Source organism: Taudactylus pleione, unplaced genomic scaffold, assembly GCF_031769625.1.
Source record: "Taudactylus pleione unplaced genomic scaffold, aTauple2 ptg000845l, whole genome shotgun sequence".
Taxonomy (NCBI): domain Eukaryota; kingdom Metazoa; phylum Chordata; class Amphibia; order Anura; family Myobatrachidae; genus Taudactylus; species Taudactylus pleione.
The window spans coordinates 3,204,074-3,225,269 of NW_028285247.1; the positions used below are offsets into that span (position 1 = coordinate 3,204,074).

At 45.1% G+C, this 21,196-nt stretch overlaps 1 protein-coding gene across 1 annotated transcript in view; it reads right to left on the reverse strand.

Annotated features, from left to right (window-relative positions):
* Positions 1–1,681: 1,681 nt before the first annotated feature.
* Positions 1,682–21,196, reverse strand: part of LOC148474407 (taste receptor type 1 member 3-like) — an 80,683-nt gene continuing 61,168 nt past the window's right edge. Inside the window, exons 5-6 of the mRNA XM_088458688.1 lie at positions 9,922–10,042; positions 1,682–2,580 (exon numbers count right to left, since the gene is read on the reverse strand). Of these exons, the coding sequence (XP_088314814.1) occupies positions 1,682–2,580; positions 9,922–10,042 (1,020 nt within the window). The remainder of the gene's footprint in view (positions 2,581–9,921; positions 10,043–21,196) is intronic.

A 21,196-nucleotide genomic window follows, 5' to 3' on the forward strand; every position in this document is an offset into this window, starting at 1 on the left:
CAGAGCGCCAAATTCATAATGTACCGAATAGCTGTGCCACAAATTTATTATATGCCACTCCAGTGGCTGGCACCTTTAGACGGCAGCCTAAGGTTGCTAATGGTAGTACCGGCCTGCCCCCCTTAGTGCCTAACCCAAGATATGTTATTAACGTATGCAAATATTCCAAAATACAGAAAAATCCAATATCTAAAATACTTCTGGTCCCAAACATTTTGGATATGGGAGACTCAACCTACATTTATATTAACATTTATTAGCACCAGCATATCCTGTAGTGTTCAGTTGTTCAGCTTGACACATATTGCAATATGTGGATATAATAACCCTTGTTTTTAAATTCAGAAAAGGCATATGTAGATATGAAATCTGTAGGTGTTCTTCATGTTGTTTAGGGCTTTATTTACTACAATCCGCATTAGTAATGCAGATTGTAGTGTGATATTACCGACTGAATTCACATTGCGAATTAAGGCAATATCACAGGAATTTACTACAAATCCCTTGCAGGGACAGAGCTTGCGAGCAAGCTCTGTCCCTACGAATCCCCTCCGCACACTAGTCACGGTATTTTCGCAAAAAAATACCATGACCAGTGCCCTGCGCATGCGCCGTCCGTCCGCTGCAGCTACCCACCCGGTGCTAAGCCCCACGCCCAGCAATTGCGGACCCCCCATGACCCCCCTTTCCCCCCACAACCCCCCTCTGCCTTAATTACACTTACCTGCATGATCCGGCCTCCGGTGATGTCTTCCATGTCCTCCGGTCAGCTGATCTCCCATCCTGCACCATGACCCGGTCAGCTGATGACCGGGCCGCAGTGCAGCATGGAAGACCAGCTGACCAGAGGGGAGTCATCGCCGGAGCCCCGACCACCGGTCCATGGAGTCAGGTAAGTGAATTTTTGTTTTTACTATTTTTTTTTGCAGTGTATCAGCTTGTGGTCTGTTTAGACCACACAGCTGATCACTGGGACCGGCTCCCGGCTCTGCTCTGCCTTTTAGAGCAGAGTAGGAGCCCGGTAATCAGGGGAGACCCTGGATAACGCCACCTCCAGGTGGCGTTATTATCACAGGGCTTTCCCTGGTATTTTTTTACAATTTATTTTTAGTAACTTTGGTTGGATCACATTTCCCATTACAATTATGGGAAATGCGATCTGATTGCTAAAAATAAGTGATACTTAGGGGTTGGAGTAGAATTTTACGAATTCTACTCCAATTGCCCTATAGTAACTTTAGGTGATACTAAAATAATGTGAAACGGGTGTGAAAACACCCTTTTTCACTTTATTTTAGTAAAAATAATGTTAATAATAGAGCCCTTAGTGTGAGATCATGCTAAGAGTTACTTCATTGTAATAATTACACAGAGAAGATATTTTTTTATTTGGGGTAAAATATATTTATTGATGTCCAATATTGTCTTGTCCACCAGTCTTTATCATAAGTTCATACATAACCGTGTTACATTTTGTGCATCATTTTTTAATGATTTATCTTAACTCCAAATATACAGATATTTGGGGGTAAATTCAAAATATATATGTTAGTAGCATGAAGTCAAATCCCTCTTACTGTTTGCTTTGGGTTCTTTTTGCGTATTTATATGTACTCAATAAAGCTTACTCCGTTTAAAGAAAGAAAGAAAATTATATCTCAGAACATGAAGTAAGGGCAAACTAATTATTATAAATTTTGAAATATTCTTTTGATGCCATTTCTGGTTTAAATAGGAGAATATAAGATTTTGGAACAAAATAACCCAACATTATACCAAAGGAACTGACGAGAGTGACTGCCATCTGTAGCAAAGGCTGATTCTGGTCTGTAACCAGAGCATTGACAGGAACAAACACGATCCATACCAGCAAGTATGCCAGTGTAGAGAATGTGATATCTCTGGCCATGTTGTACTGACCTGGCGGAGCCTGGGCTACACAATTTAACATGAAGGATATAAGGGCGAGTATTTCATTGTATCCAGACATCAAGAAAAAGCAGAAGACATTGGTTATTTCACACTTGAGAACTTTATATAGGAAAGTAACCTCTTCATTGACAGACAAATGGGTTGTGGTGAGTATGTTCCAAGTACAGAACAAGCCCTGGATGAGAATACTAGAGAGCAAGAAAACCCACGTACCTATGTTTTTTAACCACTGAATATACTTAGTGGGAACATCTTTGAAATCGGTCACTAACATCACTTGTAGGGCCTTAATGGAGAAGGTAGACAAGCAGCAAGTGAAGCCCAAAGCCAGGAATGGCTGCTGCATTTGACAGACAAAATCAACAGGTTTTCCAATGAATAGGAGCAAGCTGCATGTTACGGCCAGCAGAGAAACGAGAGCGAAGGAGCACATGTGGCCTCCAGAGGCCATGACCAGAGGAGAATGTCTGTGTTGGAAGAAGAGAACGAGAGTTCCTAAGACAAGACAGATGAGGATAAATGACAGTAGCAGAAGAAATATAACAGAGATGTCAGTCCATTGTAAATACATGTAGGTGGGATTGCTGCAGCTGGTGCTTCTTATACTGGACCATTGACCCACTGGACATGATTGGCATTGATATTCATCTGCAAGAGAAGTCAGAAGGGAGAGACCCAACATTACTATTATTTTAAGAAGTGTCCCTGGAAAATGCTTAATTACTGTACTCTCAGGAGACACTTTTGCAGACTGGGGGGCATATTTACTAAAGTGCGGGTTTTTAGAAGTGGAGATGTTGCTCACAGCAACCAAGCAGATTCTAGCTATTATCTTCTAGAAGGTGCTAGGTAAAATCTGATTGGTTGCTATGGGCAGCTTCTCCACTTCTAAAAACCCACACTTTAGGAAATATACCCCAGGAGGTGTGCCAAAGTGTGCATCATGGCAGAGAAAACTGAAAGGTGCACTGTATACAGGTCCGGCGACAGGGAGGTGCAAAGGGTACACCCGTCCCGGGCCCCAAGGTTCAGAGGGGCACAAAAGTGGGCCATGGCAGCTAATATTTGTTTATAAACTGATCGGTCCCACTGCCCTTCCATGGCAAGTAGGCAAAAAATGAATTATTAACCAGTTCCAAATGATTACGGTTAGAAAACAAAAAAACCATGTGTCGACCATTTTCATGTTGCTCATATGCCTGTCGACCTTTTGACCCTGTCGACCATTTGTACATGTTGCCAATTAGTATGTCAACCTTTTGTCCCTGTTGACCTTTTGTCCCTGTCGACCAATTGCCTGTCTAACATCTGGGGCGAGATGCACTAAAAGGAAAATGCGGTAAAAACTCAATTTCCGAGGTTTTATCACATTTTCCGTATGCGCTATTGTCCTGGCCGCCGGGCAGGGTCAGCTCTAGGGGTGTTCGACCAGTGCGGTCGCACAGGGGTGCCACCCATAGAGGGTGCACCGCTCCCCAACATCCCGATTTCAGCGGGACAGTACTGTCCCGCTGTTCCTCCCGTGTGCCAAAGTGGCCCGTGAGTGGTCAAATCGGGAGGTTGGGAACCCCCACTACCACAGCTGTGCCGGACCCTGTAGACTGATTGGCTGCTGCGCGCGCGCAGGGCCGCCATCATGGGGGGAATGCTGGGACCGCAGTCCCAGGCCTGGACCTTCAGACAGAGAGGGAGGGGGCCCCCCTGTTTCTACAGCCCGGCACCCATTGCTACAATCTTGAATGCAAAGTGACAGGGGAGGCAGGATCCTGCCGCGACCCGCTACTACCCTGCAGTGCTGCACAATAACAGTGAGAGACTGGGGGCCCACTCCTACAGCCGCTCCGCCTCCTACCGTCCTCCTGCTTTGACTCCTATGCCACGCCCACTCCATCTATGAGGGAGGATGGTGATAATTTACAGCTCTTATTGCACACCCGCTTGGCCGTTGCTCCGCCTCCTACCATCCTTCTGCTCCGCCTCCTATCCCTGCCCGCTCCGACTATGAGGGAGGATGGTGATAAATTATAATAATTGACAGCTCCTATTGCCTGCCTGCCTGCAATGCTCCGCCTCCTACCATCCTCATACCTCTCCTACTATCCCTGCCCGCTCCAACTATGAGGGAAAATGGTGATCATAACTGAGGGAGAGAATGGTGGGGAACATTTGAGGAACTACCTGTACTACCATAGTGACCTCCTGAGACTGCTATGGTGCCCAGCGGTGAGGTGGGATTGGCTATGCTGGTCCCTCTGCTCTGGAGGTCTTCGCTCTAGTCACCTGCAGTTAGGCAAAGGCAGCACATGCACAGTGAAGCCCCACTTTTCACATATGTGCCAAAACTCCCCACCCAACTCACACACACATTCCTATATGCTGTGGTGATGCATGTGATGTAGTTAGAAACTCTATATAGGGCACTAGATGCCATCAGCAGTATTCTGCACATACTGTACAGTCCACTTTATGGAGCAGTAACAGTTTTGTGAGCCGGCGTGAGTAACATCATTACATCATGCCACGCCGCTTAAAGAGCCGCTGAAAGAGAGAGGAGCCGCTGCGTGTGAGGATGGAGCAGTCAAAACAGAAGGAGGTAACAACAGGTAAGTGACTTTGATGTCATGCGGATGCGGGGGCTGGTTAGTGCTGGAGAGTCGAGATGAGGCAAGCAGGCCTGGAAAGACTGAAGAGGACTGGCTGGGTTTAGGGAGACCCGCAGGGCTGGAGAGAATTGACAAAAATATATTTGTGTAGGAATATTGGGGGAGGGGGCCCTGCCTGTTTTGTCAGTCCCAGGCCCCACAATTTCTGATGGTAGCCCTGTGCACGCAGCATCCATTCAGTGATGGGGGAAGCCTAGCTAGTGAGGCTCCCTCCAGCCTGACATTATTTGGAAGCATGCCATGCGGACACGCCTCCAAATAACATCACATAGGGGGCATGGCCTATGGTAATTAGACCACACCCCCATTTTTGGTCGCACACAGCTTCACCGCACGCAATGTAAGGGCACCATTTTAGGAGCCGGCACAGGGTGCTCTGACTCCTGGTGCCGGCCCTGCCGCCAGGCTCCGATGCGGTGGGTAATGTCAGCTTTTGCTGGCGGTACCCTATAGAAGCCCATGGGCTCCTCCCGCATCGTGCTGGTATGAGGGATCGGATCCCTCCCAGCATCCCCAATGGCCACCGTGTCACTCTGCGCATGCGCAGATGGACTCCCGGGTCATAAACCCGGAAGAGCTGTCCTTTGCTGTACTGATCTTATATGTTAGTGCATATGCGTTCAGTACAAATGCGGTGACTGGCGGTAAGTTTTGCACTGTGTTAATGCATCTCACCCCTGGTGTCTATCTAGACATTGTCTACCTTTTTACTGTAGATCTTTCAATCCACATCCCCTAACAACAGACTCGGTTTAGCCTCATTTATGACTTGGGACATCAGGACTGTCTTTCCTACAAATGTCACATTTGTGCTAGAGAATTTTTCTATTCGGGCTGCACCTAAAAATGCTTTCTTATGTAGGAGTGCAAAAAGATGGTGCAAAGCAAAACTAGTATGTGCCAATTAGATTTAAAGCTTGAACTTTACCAACACTGATCAAGTTACAGATTTTGAGTTGGAGCAAAGCAAAAAAACAAGTACATTTGCACCTTGGGAAAACCATTCTGCACCACAGATGGGGCAGATGTAACATGTGCAGAGAGATTTAGATTTGGGAGCAGTGTGTCCAAACTCAAATCTAAATTGCAGTGTAAACTGTCCAACATTTGTGGACTACATGCAAAAGCAGCCAGTAGTTACGCTGCATGCAAAATAAATGTATATATTTGTACCCCTTGCAGTGCAGCATAGTTAGTCCAGGTGCAGAGTTACAGTACCTGCTTTTTTTGCTTTGCTCCTAACATAGAATTTGTGCCTTTATTTACATTGGTATCTCTATAATGGTTGTAGGGTGTGCTGGGCACACGCCCCTGGGTCCAGGTGGTCCCACAGCACCCCTGCACCTATAGACTCCTTTACTTCCCTCTCCACCTAGTGCGCCACTGCCGCCTTTATTTTCAGGAAAATGGTGTAGGCACATAACAGGTAACAAAATTGAGAGAGAGTTCCTTAAGAAAAGCAAACACAGGGCCAGAATCAGAGATGGGCACAATACCGATGTTTACGCGTAATCGGTAATCTGTGAATGCGTCTGAGTCAGATTTCATCACCGTATTTGCTTGCAGTGAGGTTTTATTTGCAAAGTGAATGACAGACAGGGACAGTTTGTGGGAGGCAACATGGAGGTGATGACTCAAACGCAGGTGTGTCGCAACTATTTTCGGGGCGTTACAGCCGGTGCCTGCGATCCTGTATGTAGTAAAAATGGCCCCAGCATCTCAGCTTCTGCGGCGATTCCCCACGACCATAGAGTTACTCAGAAGGCTGATTATCAAATGACCTGTGACCATTGCTACATGTTTGAACGCAGTGACTTGGATTTGTGAAGCCATTGGTGGGCGTCTTAATACAAATCCCGACAGCTGCAACATTTGCATATTTTCGCACAGCTGCTGCGTACAGATTTGCAGCAGCAGAGGCATTAGTGTACATCTCTGGATCATGCCCATAGAGCATTGAAACACACTTTTGAAACTACTGATCTTTTTCCCACATTGATTCATATTGGGGTATATTACTAAAGTGCAGGTTTATAGAAGTGGAGATGTTGCCCATAGCAACCAATCAGATTCTACTTGACATTTATCTAGCACCTTCTAGAAGATAATAGCTTGAAATCTGATTAATTGCTATGGACAACATCTACACTTCTAAAACCCGCACTTTAGGAAATATACCCCATATTGGGCCTGATTCAGCAAGGAACGCAAATGAGAATTTGCACTCACCCGGCTGATGTTTTCGCACTGCACATGCATCGCACCACGCGTGCACAAACTAGCCAGTGCGATTTGGTAAGCGTACGCAGGCTACTTCCTATATTGATTGACAGGAAGTGCCATTTGTGGGTGGTGACGGGGGGGTCAGGCGAATGTAGGCGTGTCAGTGCATTTTAACGCCATTTCACGGGCGTGCATAAATTAGCCATTGTGAGGCCCTACACAGCCTGAGCTCTCACCGCATGCAGGAAGTTGGTTAAATCCTGCGCGTTGTCAGGTTAACCACTATTATGCAAATGGCTCGATGGTTCTCTATGTTACCGATGTTTACGCTGTCTTGCTAATTTTTACAGTGTACATTAAAGATAAGGGGGCGGCATTATATAGTGCTGGGCGTCTGCATCTAGTGCGACGATTGCCGTACGTATAGATTCATTAGCATATTTTCGCAGTGGCCGGGTCTGTGCAATCTCTCACTTGCATTCCTTGCTGAATCAGGCCCATTGTCTCTTATTTGGCTAAATAAGTTGCCTCCATTGGGAGAAATATTGCAATGATTATGGAAGGACCCTCAGATCCTAGGAGGTATATTTATCAATGCACGATTTTGCATTCAATTTTATGTTCAATTTAGCTCACCTGAAATCGAATCAAGTTGAATGTAGAAATCTTGTCAAAATCCCACATTTACTAAAATTCAATTTTGGAAGCCTTTTCTAAATCAAGCTCAAATTGGTTCAATTTTGAATAGTGATTTCTAGTTCGATTTTGCATGTCCAAGTCGAACACAAAATCAACTTGGACATGCAGGACCAGCTCAGAAAAGCCTGGTAATGGTTGTGCTTTTACAGGAGGACCCCACGTCATTTTAAAAAAAAATGAACACTTTACAACCTTTTTACACACAAGAAGCATGTACGGATCTCACTGATCTGTGCATGCATTTGTGTAATTCATACCTGCTCATGCTAAAATCGCCAGCATGAAGCAGGCCTATTATTTTGGGGATTTGAAGTTTGATTCTGAGTTTGATTTGGTGTTCCTTTTCAAATCGAATATTAGTAAATTAGGGATTTGCATGTTGGTCTTTGTAAAAGTACTGATGTTTTGCCGTTGTTCGATTTTGAGTGGGAATTGGCTGGGATTTGGTTTTATGTTTGATTTGACATTCGATTTTGCCTTTAGTAAATCTCCAAAGGCAAAATCGAATGAAGCCAAATGCTAATAACCATACCCTGATTGACCACAGCTATTCCCCAAAGCTGTTTAGGTCACTCTTCCAATCCAAGTATCCTTGCACACTTTAAACAATTTCATAACTCTGACCCCATGGGACTAAAATTTGCAGGATTAAGACTAGTGCCACCAAACTGGAGGGGGGGAGACCACAATAAACATATTAACAAAGAAGAATTGAGAGCCATTATTACTATGGATACCCTAATACCCAAAGGTCTCAATGTGGACAATGAGGTAAGGTCCATTATATGTGGTTGACGTCCATGTACAGCTATTCACCGCATGGATTTCCCATCCAATTAGGATGCTCTTAGTACAGCCTATAACCACAGTAAACATGTTAAAATAGAGTATTATAAGGGAGAGCTATGTTACACAAAAAAATGCACAAACGGCACTGAAGAGTAGAGATTTATGTCTGACATTTATACACCGATTGTACCCAGGATTTGACATGTTCTTTTAAGGAACCAAATGGGAAGCGTATGGAACATCTCTCCACTTTATTTAGTCAGCATTATGTACACTTTATATGTACAACTATATAATATGAACTCAGTAAACGTCCCGCACAGGGAACTAGAGACTTCAATCAGCATGTAATCAAATACAAACAAACTTAAATGATTGATTGAATGCCTGACCAATCAAATGAAGACAGAAGGGAACCAATCAGAGATGGAGGCGAGCACCATCAGGACATTTATGCTCAATCCGATCACAACCACACCACTACTCCCAGAGGAAGACCTTTATAAGGTCGAAACGCATTGGAGCCAGAATATACCTAAATATTGAGACCCAGTTCTGAACATTCACTGAAGGTTACTGCGATTAGAAACCAAACGCTACCAATAACACGAGACCGGGAATACACACTGGAATCTGAAACTGAAGCGCGGCCGCGCCACATGACCGGTAACACACACGTGATCGAGGAACACCAGTGACGAGTAAGGAGAGATTACCAGCACATCGCAGACGGGCACCCACAACAGCGGAGCAAGAGGTACAGAGCGCTGACAGAAGGAGGAGGGATCCGGCCACACGAGACGACAGGAAGACAGGTGAGTCTCTGAATACGGAGGGGGGAGCCGGATCAGATCGCACACGGTCGCGTCCGGCGGTTCCCCTCCCAAGACAGGGAAGTGAAAGGCTGACAGGTGTAAGTATAGGATACAGTCTTTAAAATAGACGTATCACATACTCCACAGTCAATCCCGAGCAACCCAAGTCCGGAGATCCTGCGTACCAGTCTGAGTGGTTCTCCTCCATCTGCACCAGAAGACACCCCGGGCAGCATACAGCACCATCTGCTAACAATTTTTATACACCGGACATAAGTATACCAGACTAAGAGTTTCATATGCAATCTTGAGACAGCGGGACGCCGCTACTATCATTCTTATTTATACCAACATTAAGGATATTGACATTAGCAAATCCACAGCAAGGACTCAGTTGCAGCGGGCAACACTTGTACAACATATATACAGATAAATCCAGTTTCAAGCAGTACCTTTTTATGAATGGTTTTCAGTTACTTGTGTATCTGACTGATTATGTAAGTTTGTTATACATGTCTTTTTATACCCAGTAAAGCATTTTTGCACTGATTGTATCACTGTCATCAAACTTAAGACCAGCAATTTATAGTATATATGCAAGGTTGTGACATTAGGATAATTCAACACAAGACCATTATATAGAAGGTTGAGCGCTGTATATTTTTACTTTATATTGCCCCGAATTAGCAGTAGCCATACTCCAAATATATTAGTTCCCATTGCTTTTACCACCAGGAAGCATCACCCTTAATTGAGAAACATTTAGGGCATAGGTGATGGACACAATTAAAGAGTTGTACCTTCACTAGACTGAAACATTCCTTCTTGGCAGTCAATGCAATCAAAGCAGCAGGAATGTGTTCCCTTCACTCTCTTAAACTGTCCTGGTAAGCAGTTTCTGGAGCACTGAGACTCGGGGACCTGGAAAAAACAAAATAGGGGGTGTGTTAAAACAAAGTTACCCAAAACTGGGTATTGTGGCATAGCTCCATACAGTGGGTGTGGAAACATGCAAGAAAAAATGGTTCAACTACAAAAAAGAATTCCTTTTTGGTGCACTCTCTTCTGACAATACTGTCTAAAACTTGTCTTTTAATACAATAAAAAAATATAAAATGGACTAAACAACAAAAACAGTTTGCTTATTATCAAGCTCGATCCTGCAAGGGATTTTTAAACTGATATATCGCTGCAAGGGTCTTCTCCAATTCTAGAGAGAGTATTTAATACATGAATAGTATTATTCTGGCTTAAGGTAGTGTACTTGTGGTATTTATAGCAACAAAATATTTTTTAATAAAGTATCAGGTATTTCAAAAGACAAGGGGCCTGATTCAGAACCACTCGTAAGCGGCCGCTCGTTCGTTCTTACCGATGTTCGCACAACTGCGCATGCGTACGGATTTTAATACGCATGCGCGAACCAGTCAGTGCGGCCGAAAATCGTGTGCTCGCTAAATAGGGAATGCCTGCTATTTTGAGTGACAGAATGAGGCGTTTGTGGGTGATAACAGGTGCTTGAAAACGGGGAGTGGAGATCCGAATGCAGGCGTGCTTAAAGGTCAAAACGGGAGTTTTAAGGGTGTGCATAATTAACAAAGCAGCGTCATTGACCACGTCACTTGGTTGTTTTATAGTCAGATCTGCTCGCATGATTGTGGTAGGAAAAACCAACCACAAGAATAGCGAGCAGTTCAGACGCCTTTCGATGTACTCGATTAATCTAATAAATAGCGGACATGACGTATGATGCGAGCGGCCAGGGGGCGTTTTTTTCAAAATTACGTTCGCATGTTTTGTTCGCTCGTTCAGACCTAGAGGCGTGAACAGACCGCAAAGAGCGAACGGTTCATTTAAATAGCCAGCCCCTTTTTCTGAACGAGCAAGCGCAAATAGCATCCGGCTCTGAATCAGGCCCAAAGAGTGAAATAACTATTGTTACCATTTTTTCAAATAATAGTATTTAAATGACATTAGACCATATACCAGATATGTTTTTATTTCATGCATCCGTTCAATACCTTAATTTTTGTAAGCTGTGTACATGGTAAATTGTCTGTTGCAAATATCACACCGTTGTGATAAATCTCTATTAACTGCTAATTAATTCCCAAAAGCATTTGATCAGGTATATGCAGATTCATATATTCCTATCTCATGTCCTGTCACCTATGACATATAACAGTTCTTACCACAATAGTCATCAAAATGTAATTGTTGCTAAATTAATATCCGCTAATTTACAAACAAAAAATAGCAAACAATTGATATTGCATACTTGAAAAAGGCAGGATAAAGAGGTCAAAGGATTATGACTTGTTTGAGTTAGACCCCTCACCTCTGTCCCTGTTTACCTATTGGTATTGAACAGAGCAGAGGGAGAGCAAGACCCCCTAAGTTCAGAATAGAAGCAAGGAGAATAGGACCAGCTTCTTCTGTCCATGCGGTCTCCGGTTATCCCCTGTTGTGAGACCACATTGCAGGGCGAACACACCGGAGATCCCTGGATGAGAGAGCCGGCAGAAATACCTGTATAGCTGGGTGAGCAGTGTGAGTACGGGTGTGCGGGAGCGTGGTCCTGAGTTGCAGCATTCAAGTGCTGTCGAGTGCCGGGTCACGTGGGTGCCATACAGAGGCTCGGCAGTACAGCCCTCACAGATAGATGACGTACGTTTCACTGAGAAGCTTTTTCACATCAGAGCCTATGGCATAGCACCATAATACTACAAGCGTTGCATACTAGTGGGCTGGTTTTCTCTATTCTCAGCAATTGCTGCCAAAGGGTAGCATTGCATTGAGCTACCACTGATGAAGTTGCATGCCTTTCAGATATTCTTTCTCTGTACAGGAATGGAATTTCATTCCTGAAAAGTTCAGGTTGTTGTTCAGGTTATTATGCAAGTGGCAGTGGCACAGTTCAGCACCCAGCAACTATATGGCAACAGCCCTAATGCTCTGCAGGTACACAGTACTCACCCATACAAGCCTACAAACTAGTGTATGGAGCATTTAGCAAATTATATACCATTCAATGCGGAATGGGTGATTTTTAGAATCATCCCTGTAGGCAAGAGGGTTGTAGGTTGTAGAAGTTGTTAGTGGCGATTAGTTCAGCAGTTCCTAATACTGTCTTACAAACATGGCTCCATCACCCACCCTTCTTCTTTAAATCTTTTTAAAGGGAAATTGCATAATATATTTCAGATGGATTGATTGGAAACAACCTTAGATAAAGAGAAACATGCTTCACAATGTTTTTGATTCTTGGAAGAGTTATATCACTATACTCCTTGTTGACTTTCAAAGGAGGATTAGAGATTCCCTTAGAAACATGGAGTGGTATGAGCAGGGGCGGATTGGGTCAAAAAACCAGCCCGGGAAATTTCTGGAAGCAGACCTAATGGGGGTGGAGTTTTTTGAGGGGTGGGGTCTGTCAAGGGGATGAGCCTGGCGACGGGGCAGGATTCTGTCCTCTCAGAATCAAGAGCTTTGCCAGAAAAGTAACTGCCATTGTTATATACTGTGTGTATATAACAATGGCAGTTATATATATAAGCAGTAGTAAGGTGTGCCACTTGGTGTGCAATTACAGGAATAGACAAACGGATATGATCAACATTTCAGTGTTAGTAACACTATCGTCAGAATGCTGGCAATAGTGTTACTAACACTTAAACGTTTGTCTATTCCTGTAATTGCGCCGAGTGCCGCACCTTACACCGGCCAAGGCTACATTGAGATTTGAAGTGCCGGAACTTGAACATTATATGACACTGCAATACTGGATTGTATATATTAATATTATATAAAGTAAATTTGTGCATATAAAGTAAATATACATAATTACCATATACATTATATGTATATATGAAAAGCAATATATATATATACATATATCACACATATGTATTATAGATATATATAGATATATTGATATATAGATATATATAATAACATAAATATATATATATATATATATATATATATATATATATGTATATATTACACTGACTGTATCTTCACACACAGCTGGATGGGGCGTGGAGGCCCGGGGGAGAGTGAGTCACTGAATGGCTCTATGTATACAGAGCCAGGCTAACTTACACAAGCTGGTTTTCGCAGACTGGCAGGACAGCAGCAGGCCAGGGAAGGAGCCGGAGAGGGGGTGGGCCACTGACGAGCGGTAGGCAGAGCCGTCTGTAGTAACTGACGGGCTCCGCAAGGCTTATGGGAGGAGCTGCTGCTGGGCATGCGCAGCAGCTCCCCCGTTGGCCATTTTATTTGTTTACAATAGTGCGCTGCCCGATCGGAGCACACAGCTCCAAGAGCGGCAGCCCAGCCAGTTGTAGTGGCCTAGGTGTGAATGAAGGGTGGCAGCCCCTAAAGGTAACAATGTGGCTGGCCCAGCGGGAAACGGCCCGGAGTCCCGGCGGCCCAATCCGCCCCTGTGTATGAGACTAGGTTGTTAATGGGTGATCCACCTATACCTCTGACTAATTAAACTTCCTGAGATACTATGGCTCCCTTGGACTCTGGGCTCCTCCTCTCACTGTTAAAGGAACCTTATAACTACTGCTTTTGTCTGGTACAGATTTCAATTGCTCTCAATGGTTTCTGAGATGTGTGCCCGGGGAATGCAGAGGATTTTGATTTTTGTATGACTGTGGGCAGTCGTAGTCATGTACTTGCTTGCCTTTTATATATGTATTGTTCTACTTTGAATTAGGGATGAGCGGGTTCGGATTTCTGAAATCCGAACCCCCCCAGATCCAAGTCAGGATCAGAGTCAGGCTTGCGGGTTTTGGATTCTATAAAAGGTCCTGCGATCACCGCCATTTTTCATTCCGGCTGTGGAGTGTGCACAGGGAGAGAGCTGGAATTTGTGTGTTGGTTGCTGCTGATGCTGGGGGTCATTCAGACCCACTCGCAAGCAGCAGTACGCTCGCAAGTGGGTCGATGTTCCCCACTACGCATGCGCACGACGGAGGGAGCTCCGTCGTGCGCATGCGCGAGACCCGGACTGCGACAGCCAAGCTGTCGCTCCGGGTCTCGCACCAAAGGGGGCGTGTTGTCGATGTTGATTGACAGCACGCCCCCTTTGGTGGGCGTGCAGGGGGCGTGCCTGCCAGACGGAGGCGTTCCCATGGGAACGCCTACCGTCTGAAGCCGGCCCCACTGACATCACTAGTGATGTCAGTGGGAGTGATTTTGGCTCTGATAGAGCCAAAATCTCTCCAGGGCTTGTGGCTGGGAGACCCTACCGCAGGGTCTCCGTCGCAAGTCCGATGGTTGTGATGGTCAAGACCATCGCGACCATCTTTTTGGACGCTCGTATATGCTGTGGGTGGTGACCCACAGCTATACGAGCGTCCAGGAGAATGCTCCATTTTAATGGAGGAGGGCCCTGATTCAGAGCGAGCGCTCTGGTCAGAGCGTCCGGCTCTGAATCAGGCCCGCTGACCATAGGGGCTGGCTACTGTTGTCCAGTGCTGTGCTGCTGAATTTCGAAGACTGCTGTGGAGTGTGCACAGGGAGGGAGCTGGGATTTGTTGCTGCTGATGCTGACCATAGGGACTGGCTGGCTACTGTTGTCCAGTACTGTTGTGCTGTCTGCCAAGGGCTGCTGCCCCGAAAAAAAAATAAAAAACCCCACACACTTGTCTCTGTCATCGGCGTAGCTGTCGCTATCACTGTCATCGGTGTAGCTGTCACTGTCATCAGTGTAGCTGTCACTGTCATCAGTGTAGCTGTCACTGTCATCGGCGTAGCTGCACTGAAAAAAAACACCTGTCACTGTCATTGGTGTAGCTGTCGCTGTCACTGTCATAAAAAGAAAACACCTATCACTGTTATCAGGGTAGCTGTCGCTGTCGTAAAAAAAACACCTATCACTGTAATCGGTGTAGCTGTTGCTGTCACTGTCATCGGCATATCTGTCTTAAAGAAAAACACCTGTCACTGTCATCGGTGTTCATCGGTGTAGCTTTCACTGTAATCGGTGTAACTGTTGCTGTCACTGTCATCAGCGTAGCTGTCACTGTCTTAAAGAAAAACACCTGTCACTGTCATTGGTGTAGCTGTCACTGTCATCGGCGTGGCTGTCACTGTCATAAAAAAAAATACCTGTCACTGTCATCGGTGTAGCTGTCACTTTCACTGTCATCGGTGTAGCTGTCACTGTCATCGGTGTAGCTGACACTTTCACTGTCATCGGTGTAGCTGTCACTGTCATCGGTGTAGCTGACACTTTCACTGTCATCGGCATAGCTGTCACTGTCATAAAAAACACCTGTCAATGTCATTGGTGTAGCTGTCATTGTAATCAGCGTAGCTGTCACTGTCATAAAAAAAACACCTGTCACTGTCTTCGGTGTAGCTGTCACTGTCATAAAAAAAAAACACCTATCACTGTCAATGGTGTAGCTGTCACTGTCATCGGTGTAGCCGTCGCTGTCACCGTCATCTACGTAGTTGTCACTGACATAAAAAAACACCTAGGCCCTCATTCAGAGCCGCTCGTTAGCGGCAGTACGCTCGTTCCGAGCGATGTTTGCACATCTGCGCATGCGTACGGTTTTTAGTACGCATGCGCGAACCAGTCAGTGCGGCCGAAAATCGTTTGTACGCTAGATTGCGAGTGCCTGCTATTTTGAGTGACAGAATGAGGCGTATGTGGGTGGTAACAGGGGAAGGTGCTTGAAAATGGGGAGTGGAGATCCGAACGCAGGCGTGCTTAAAGGTCAAAACGGGCGTTTTATGGGTGTGTATATTTAAAACAGCAGCGTCATTGTCCACGTCACTGGGTTATTTTATAGCCAGAACTGCTCGCAAATTTGTGGTAGCAAACACCAACCACAAGAATAGCGAGCAGTTCATACGCTGGTCGATGTACTCGATTAATCTAATAAATAGCGGACATGACGTATGGTGCGAGCGGCCAGGGGGCGTTTTTAACAAATAAACGAGCGTATGTTTTGCTCGTTCGTTCAGACTTAGAGGTGTGAACAGACTGCAATGTGCGTACGGATCATTTGAATAGCCACCCCTTGTTTTTAAACGAACGACCGCAAATAGCGAACGGCTCTGAATGAGGGCCCTAGCACTGTCATCGGTGTAGCTGTCACTGTCATAAGTGTAGCTGTCACCGTCATTAGTGTAGCTGTCACTGTTATAAAAAAACCACCTTTCACTGTCAATGGTGTAGCTGTCACTGTCATCTGTGTAGCTGTCGCTGTCACTGTCATCGGCGCAGCTGTCACTGTCATAAAAAAACACCTGTCACTGTCATCTGTGTAGCTGTCGCTGTCACTGTCATCTGTGTAGCTGTCGCTGTCACTGTCATCAGCGTAGCTGTCACTGTCATAAAAAAAACACCTGTCACTGTCTTCGGTGTAGCTGTCACTGTCATAAAAAAAAAACACCTATCACTGTCAATGGTGTAGCTGTCACTATCATCGGTGTAGCCGTCGCTGTCACCGTCATCTACGTAGTTGTCACTGACATAAAAAAACACCTAGCACTGTCATCGGTGTAGCTGTCACTGTCATAAGTGTAGCTGTCACCGTCATTAGTGTAGCTGTCACTGTTGTAAAAAAACCACCTTTCACTGTCAATGGTGTAGCTGTCACTGTCATCTGTGTAGCTGTCGCTGTCACTGTCATCGGCGCAGCTGTCACTGTCATAAAAAAACACCTGTCACTGTCATCTGTGTAGCTGTCGCTGTCACTGTCATCAGCGCAGCTGTCACTGTCATAAAAAAAACACCTGTCACTGTCATCGGTGTAGCTGTCACTGTCATAAAAAAAAACACCTATCACTGTCAATGGTGTAGCTGTCACTGTCATCGGTGTAGCCGTCGCTGTCACCGTCATCGGCGTATTTGTCACTGACATAAAAAAACACCTATCACTGTCATCGGTGTAGCTGTCACTGTCATAAGTGTAGCTGTCACCGTCATTAGTATAGCTGTCACTGTAATAAAAAATCCACCTTTCACTGTCAATGGTGTAGCTGTCACTGTCATCGGTGTAGCTGTCGCTGTCACTGTCATCGGCGTAGTTGTCACTGTCATAAAAAACACCTGTCACTGTCATCGGTGTTCATCGGTGTAGCTTTCACTGTAATCGGTGTAGCTGTCACTGTCATAAAAAAAAATACCTGTCACTGTCATCGGTGTAGCTGTCACTTTCACTGTCATCGGTGTAGCTGTCACTGTCATCACACCGTAATCGGTGTAGCTGTCACTGTCATAAAAAACACCTGTCACTGTCATTGGTGTAGCTGTCACTGTCATCGGCGTAGCTGTCACTGTCATAAAAAAAAATACCTGTCACTGTCATCGGTGTAGCTGTCACTTTCACTGTCATCGGTGTAGCTGTCACTGTCATCGGTGTAGCTGTCACTGTCATAAAAAACACCTGTCACTGTCATTGGTGTAGCTGTCATTGTAATCAGCGTAGCTGTCACTGTCATAAAAAAAACACCTGTCACTGTCTTCTGTGTAGCTGTCACTGACATAAAAAAAAAAACACCTATCACTGTCAATGGTGTAGCTGTCACTGTCATCGGTGTAGCCGTCGCTGTCACCGTCATCTACGTAGTTGTCACTGACATAAAAAAACACCTAGCACTGTCATCGGTGTAGCTGTCACTGTCATAAGTGTAGCTGTCACTGTTATAAAAAAAACACCTTTCACTGTCAATGGTGTAGCTGTCACTGTCATCTGTGTAGCTGTCGCTGTCACTGTCATCGGCGTAACTGTCACTGTCATAAAAAAACACCTGTCACTGTCATCTGTGTAGCTGTCGCTGTCACTGTCATCAGCGCAGCTGTCACTGTCATAAAAAATACACCTGTCACTGTCATCGGTGTAGCTGTCACTGTCATAAAAAAAAACACCTATCACTGTCAATGGTGTAGCTGTCACTGTCATCGGTGTAGCCGTCGCTGTCACCGTCATCGGCGTAGTTGTCACTGACATAAAAAAACACCTATCACTGTCATCGGTGTAGCTGTCACTGTCATAAGTGTAGCTGTCACCGTCATTAGTATAGCTGTCACTGTCATAAAAAATCCACCTTTCACTGTCAATGGTGTAGCTGTCACTGTCATCGGTGTAGCTGTCACTTTCACTGTCATCGGTGTAGCTGTCACTGTCATCGGTGTAGCTGTCACTGTCATAAAAAACACCTGTCACTGTCATTGGTGTAGCTGTCATTGTAATCAGCGTAGCTGTCACTGTCATAAAAAAAACACCTGTCACTGTCTTCGGTGTAGCTGTCACTGACATAAAAAAAAAAACACCTATCACTGTCAATGGTGTAGCTGTCACTGTCATCGGTGTAGCCGTCGCTGTCACCGTCATCTACGTAGTTGTCACTGACATAAAAAAACACCTAGCACTGTCATCGGTGTAGCTGTCATTGTCATAAGTGTAGCTGTCACTGTTATAAAAAAAACACCTTTCACTGTCAATGGTGTAGCTGTCACTGTCATCTGTGTAGCTGTCGCTGTCACTGTCATCGGCGTAACTGTCACTGTCATAAAAAAACACCTGTCACTGTCATCTGTGTAGCTGTCGCTGTCACTGTCATCAGCGCAGCTGTCACTGTCATAAAAAATACACCTGTCACTGTCATCGGTGTAGCTGTCACTGTCATAAAAAAAAACACCTATCACTGTCAATGGTGTAGCTGTCACTGTCATCGGTGTAGCCGTCGCTGTCACCGTCATCGGCGTAGTTGTCACTGACATAAAAAAACACCTATCACTGTCATCGGTGTAGCTGTCACTGTCATAAGTGTAGCTGTCACCGTCATTAGTATAGCTGTCACTGTCATAAAAAATCCACCTTTCACTGTCAATGGTGTAGCTGTCACTGTCATCGGTGTAGCTGTCGCTGTCACTGTCATCGGCGTAGTTGTCACTGTCATAAAAAACACCTGTCACTGTCATCGGTGTTCATCGGTGTAGCTTTCACTGTAATCGGTGTAACTGTTGCTGTCACTGTCATCAGCGTAGCTGTCACTGTCTTAAAGAAAAACACCTGTCACTGTCATTGGTGTAGCTGTCACTGTCATCGGCGTAGCTGTCACTGTCATAAAAAAAAATACCTGTCACTGTCATCGGTGTAGCTGTCACTTTCACTGTCATCGGTGTAGCTGTCACTGTCATCGGTGTAAGCTGTCACTGTCATCGGCATAGCTGTCACTGTCATAAAAAACACCTGTCACTGTCATTGGTGTAGCTGTCGCTGTCACCGTCATCTGCGTAGCTGTCACTGTCATAAAAAACACCTGTCACTGTCTTCGGTGTAGCTGTCACTGTCATAAAAAAAAAACACCTATCACTGACAATGGTGTAGCTGTCACTGTCATCGGTGTAGCTGTCGCTGTCACTGTCATCGGCGTAGTTGTCACTGTCATAAAAAAACACCTGTCACTATCATCGGCGTAGTTGTCACAGTAATTTAAAAAAAACACCTGTCACTGTTATCGGTGTAGCTGTCACTGTCATCTGTGTAGCTGTCGCTGTCACTGTCATCAGCGTAGCTGTCACTGTCATAAAAAAAGACCTGTCACTGTCATCGGTGTAGCTGTCACTGTCATCTGTGTAGCTGTCGCTGTCACTGTCATCAGCGTAGCTGTCACTGTCATAAAAAAACACCTGTCACTGTCATCGGCGAAGTTGTCACAGTAATTTAAAAAAAACACCTGTCACTGTTATCGGTGTCGCTGTCACTGTCATCTGTGTAGCTGTCGCTGTCACTGTCATCAGCGTAGCTGTCACTGTCATAAAAAAAGACCTGTCACTGTCATCGGTGTAGCTGTCACTGTCATCTGTGTAGCTGTCGCTGTCACTGTCATCAGTGTAGCTGTCACTGTCATAAAAAAACACCTGTCTCTGTCATTGGTGTAGGTGTCACTGTCATTGGCATAGCTGTCACTGTCACAAAAAAACACCTGTCACTGTCATCGGTGTAGCTGTCACTGTCATAAAAAAAACTCCTTTCACTGGGTGGCTGTCACTGTCATCGGTGTAGCTGTCGCTGTCAGCATCATCGGCATAGTTGTCACTGTCATATAAAAAACACCTATCATTGTCATCGGTGTAGCTGTCACAAGTGTAGCTGTCACTGTCAGTGTAGCTGTGACTGTCATAAAAAAAACAACTTTCACTGTCAATGGTGTAGCTGTCGCTGTCATCGGCGTAGTTGTCACTGTCATAAGAAAACACCTGTCACTGTTATCAGCGTAGTTGTCACTGTCATTAAAGAAAACACCTGTCACTGTCATTGGTGTAGCTGTCGCTGTCACTGTCATCAGCGTAGCTGTCACTGTCATCAGTGTAGCTGTCACTGTCATAAAATAAAACACCTGTCACTGTCATCGGTGTAGCTGTCGCTGTCACCGTCATCAGCGTAGCTGTCACTGTCATAAAAAAAACACCTGTCACTGTCATCGGTGTAGCTGTCACTGTCATAAAAAAAAAACACCTTTCACTGTCAATGGTGTAGCTGTCACTGTCATCGGTGTAGCTGTTGCTGTCATAAAAAAATCGGCGTAGTTGTCACTGTCATCGGTGTAGCTGTCACTGTCATCGGTGTAGTTATCGTTGTCACTGTCATTAAATAAAACACCTGTCACTGTCATTGGTGTAGCTGCTGCTGTCGCTGTCATCGGCGTAGCTGCGCAGGGGTCCTATGCTGCTGTCTCACAAGGAGGGCTGTTGCCTTGACATTTTTTTTTTATAGGGGTGATTCACTCCATAAAAATAATGGAGGACAAAAATTTGGAGGATAAAATAGGGAAAGATCAAGAACCACTTCCTCCTAGTGCTGAAGCTGCTGCCAGTATTCATGACATAGACGATGACATCGTCTGCCAAGGCCGATGCCCAATGTCATAGTAGAGGGCATGTAAAATCCATAAAGCCAAAGTTCAGTAAAATGACCTTAAAAAAAAATTTAATCTTCTGAGGAGAAACGTAAACTTGCCAATATGCCATTTACAACATGGAGAGGAAAGGAACGGCTAAGGTTCTTCCCTATGTTCATGACTAGTGGTTCAGCTTCA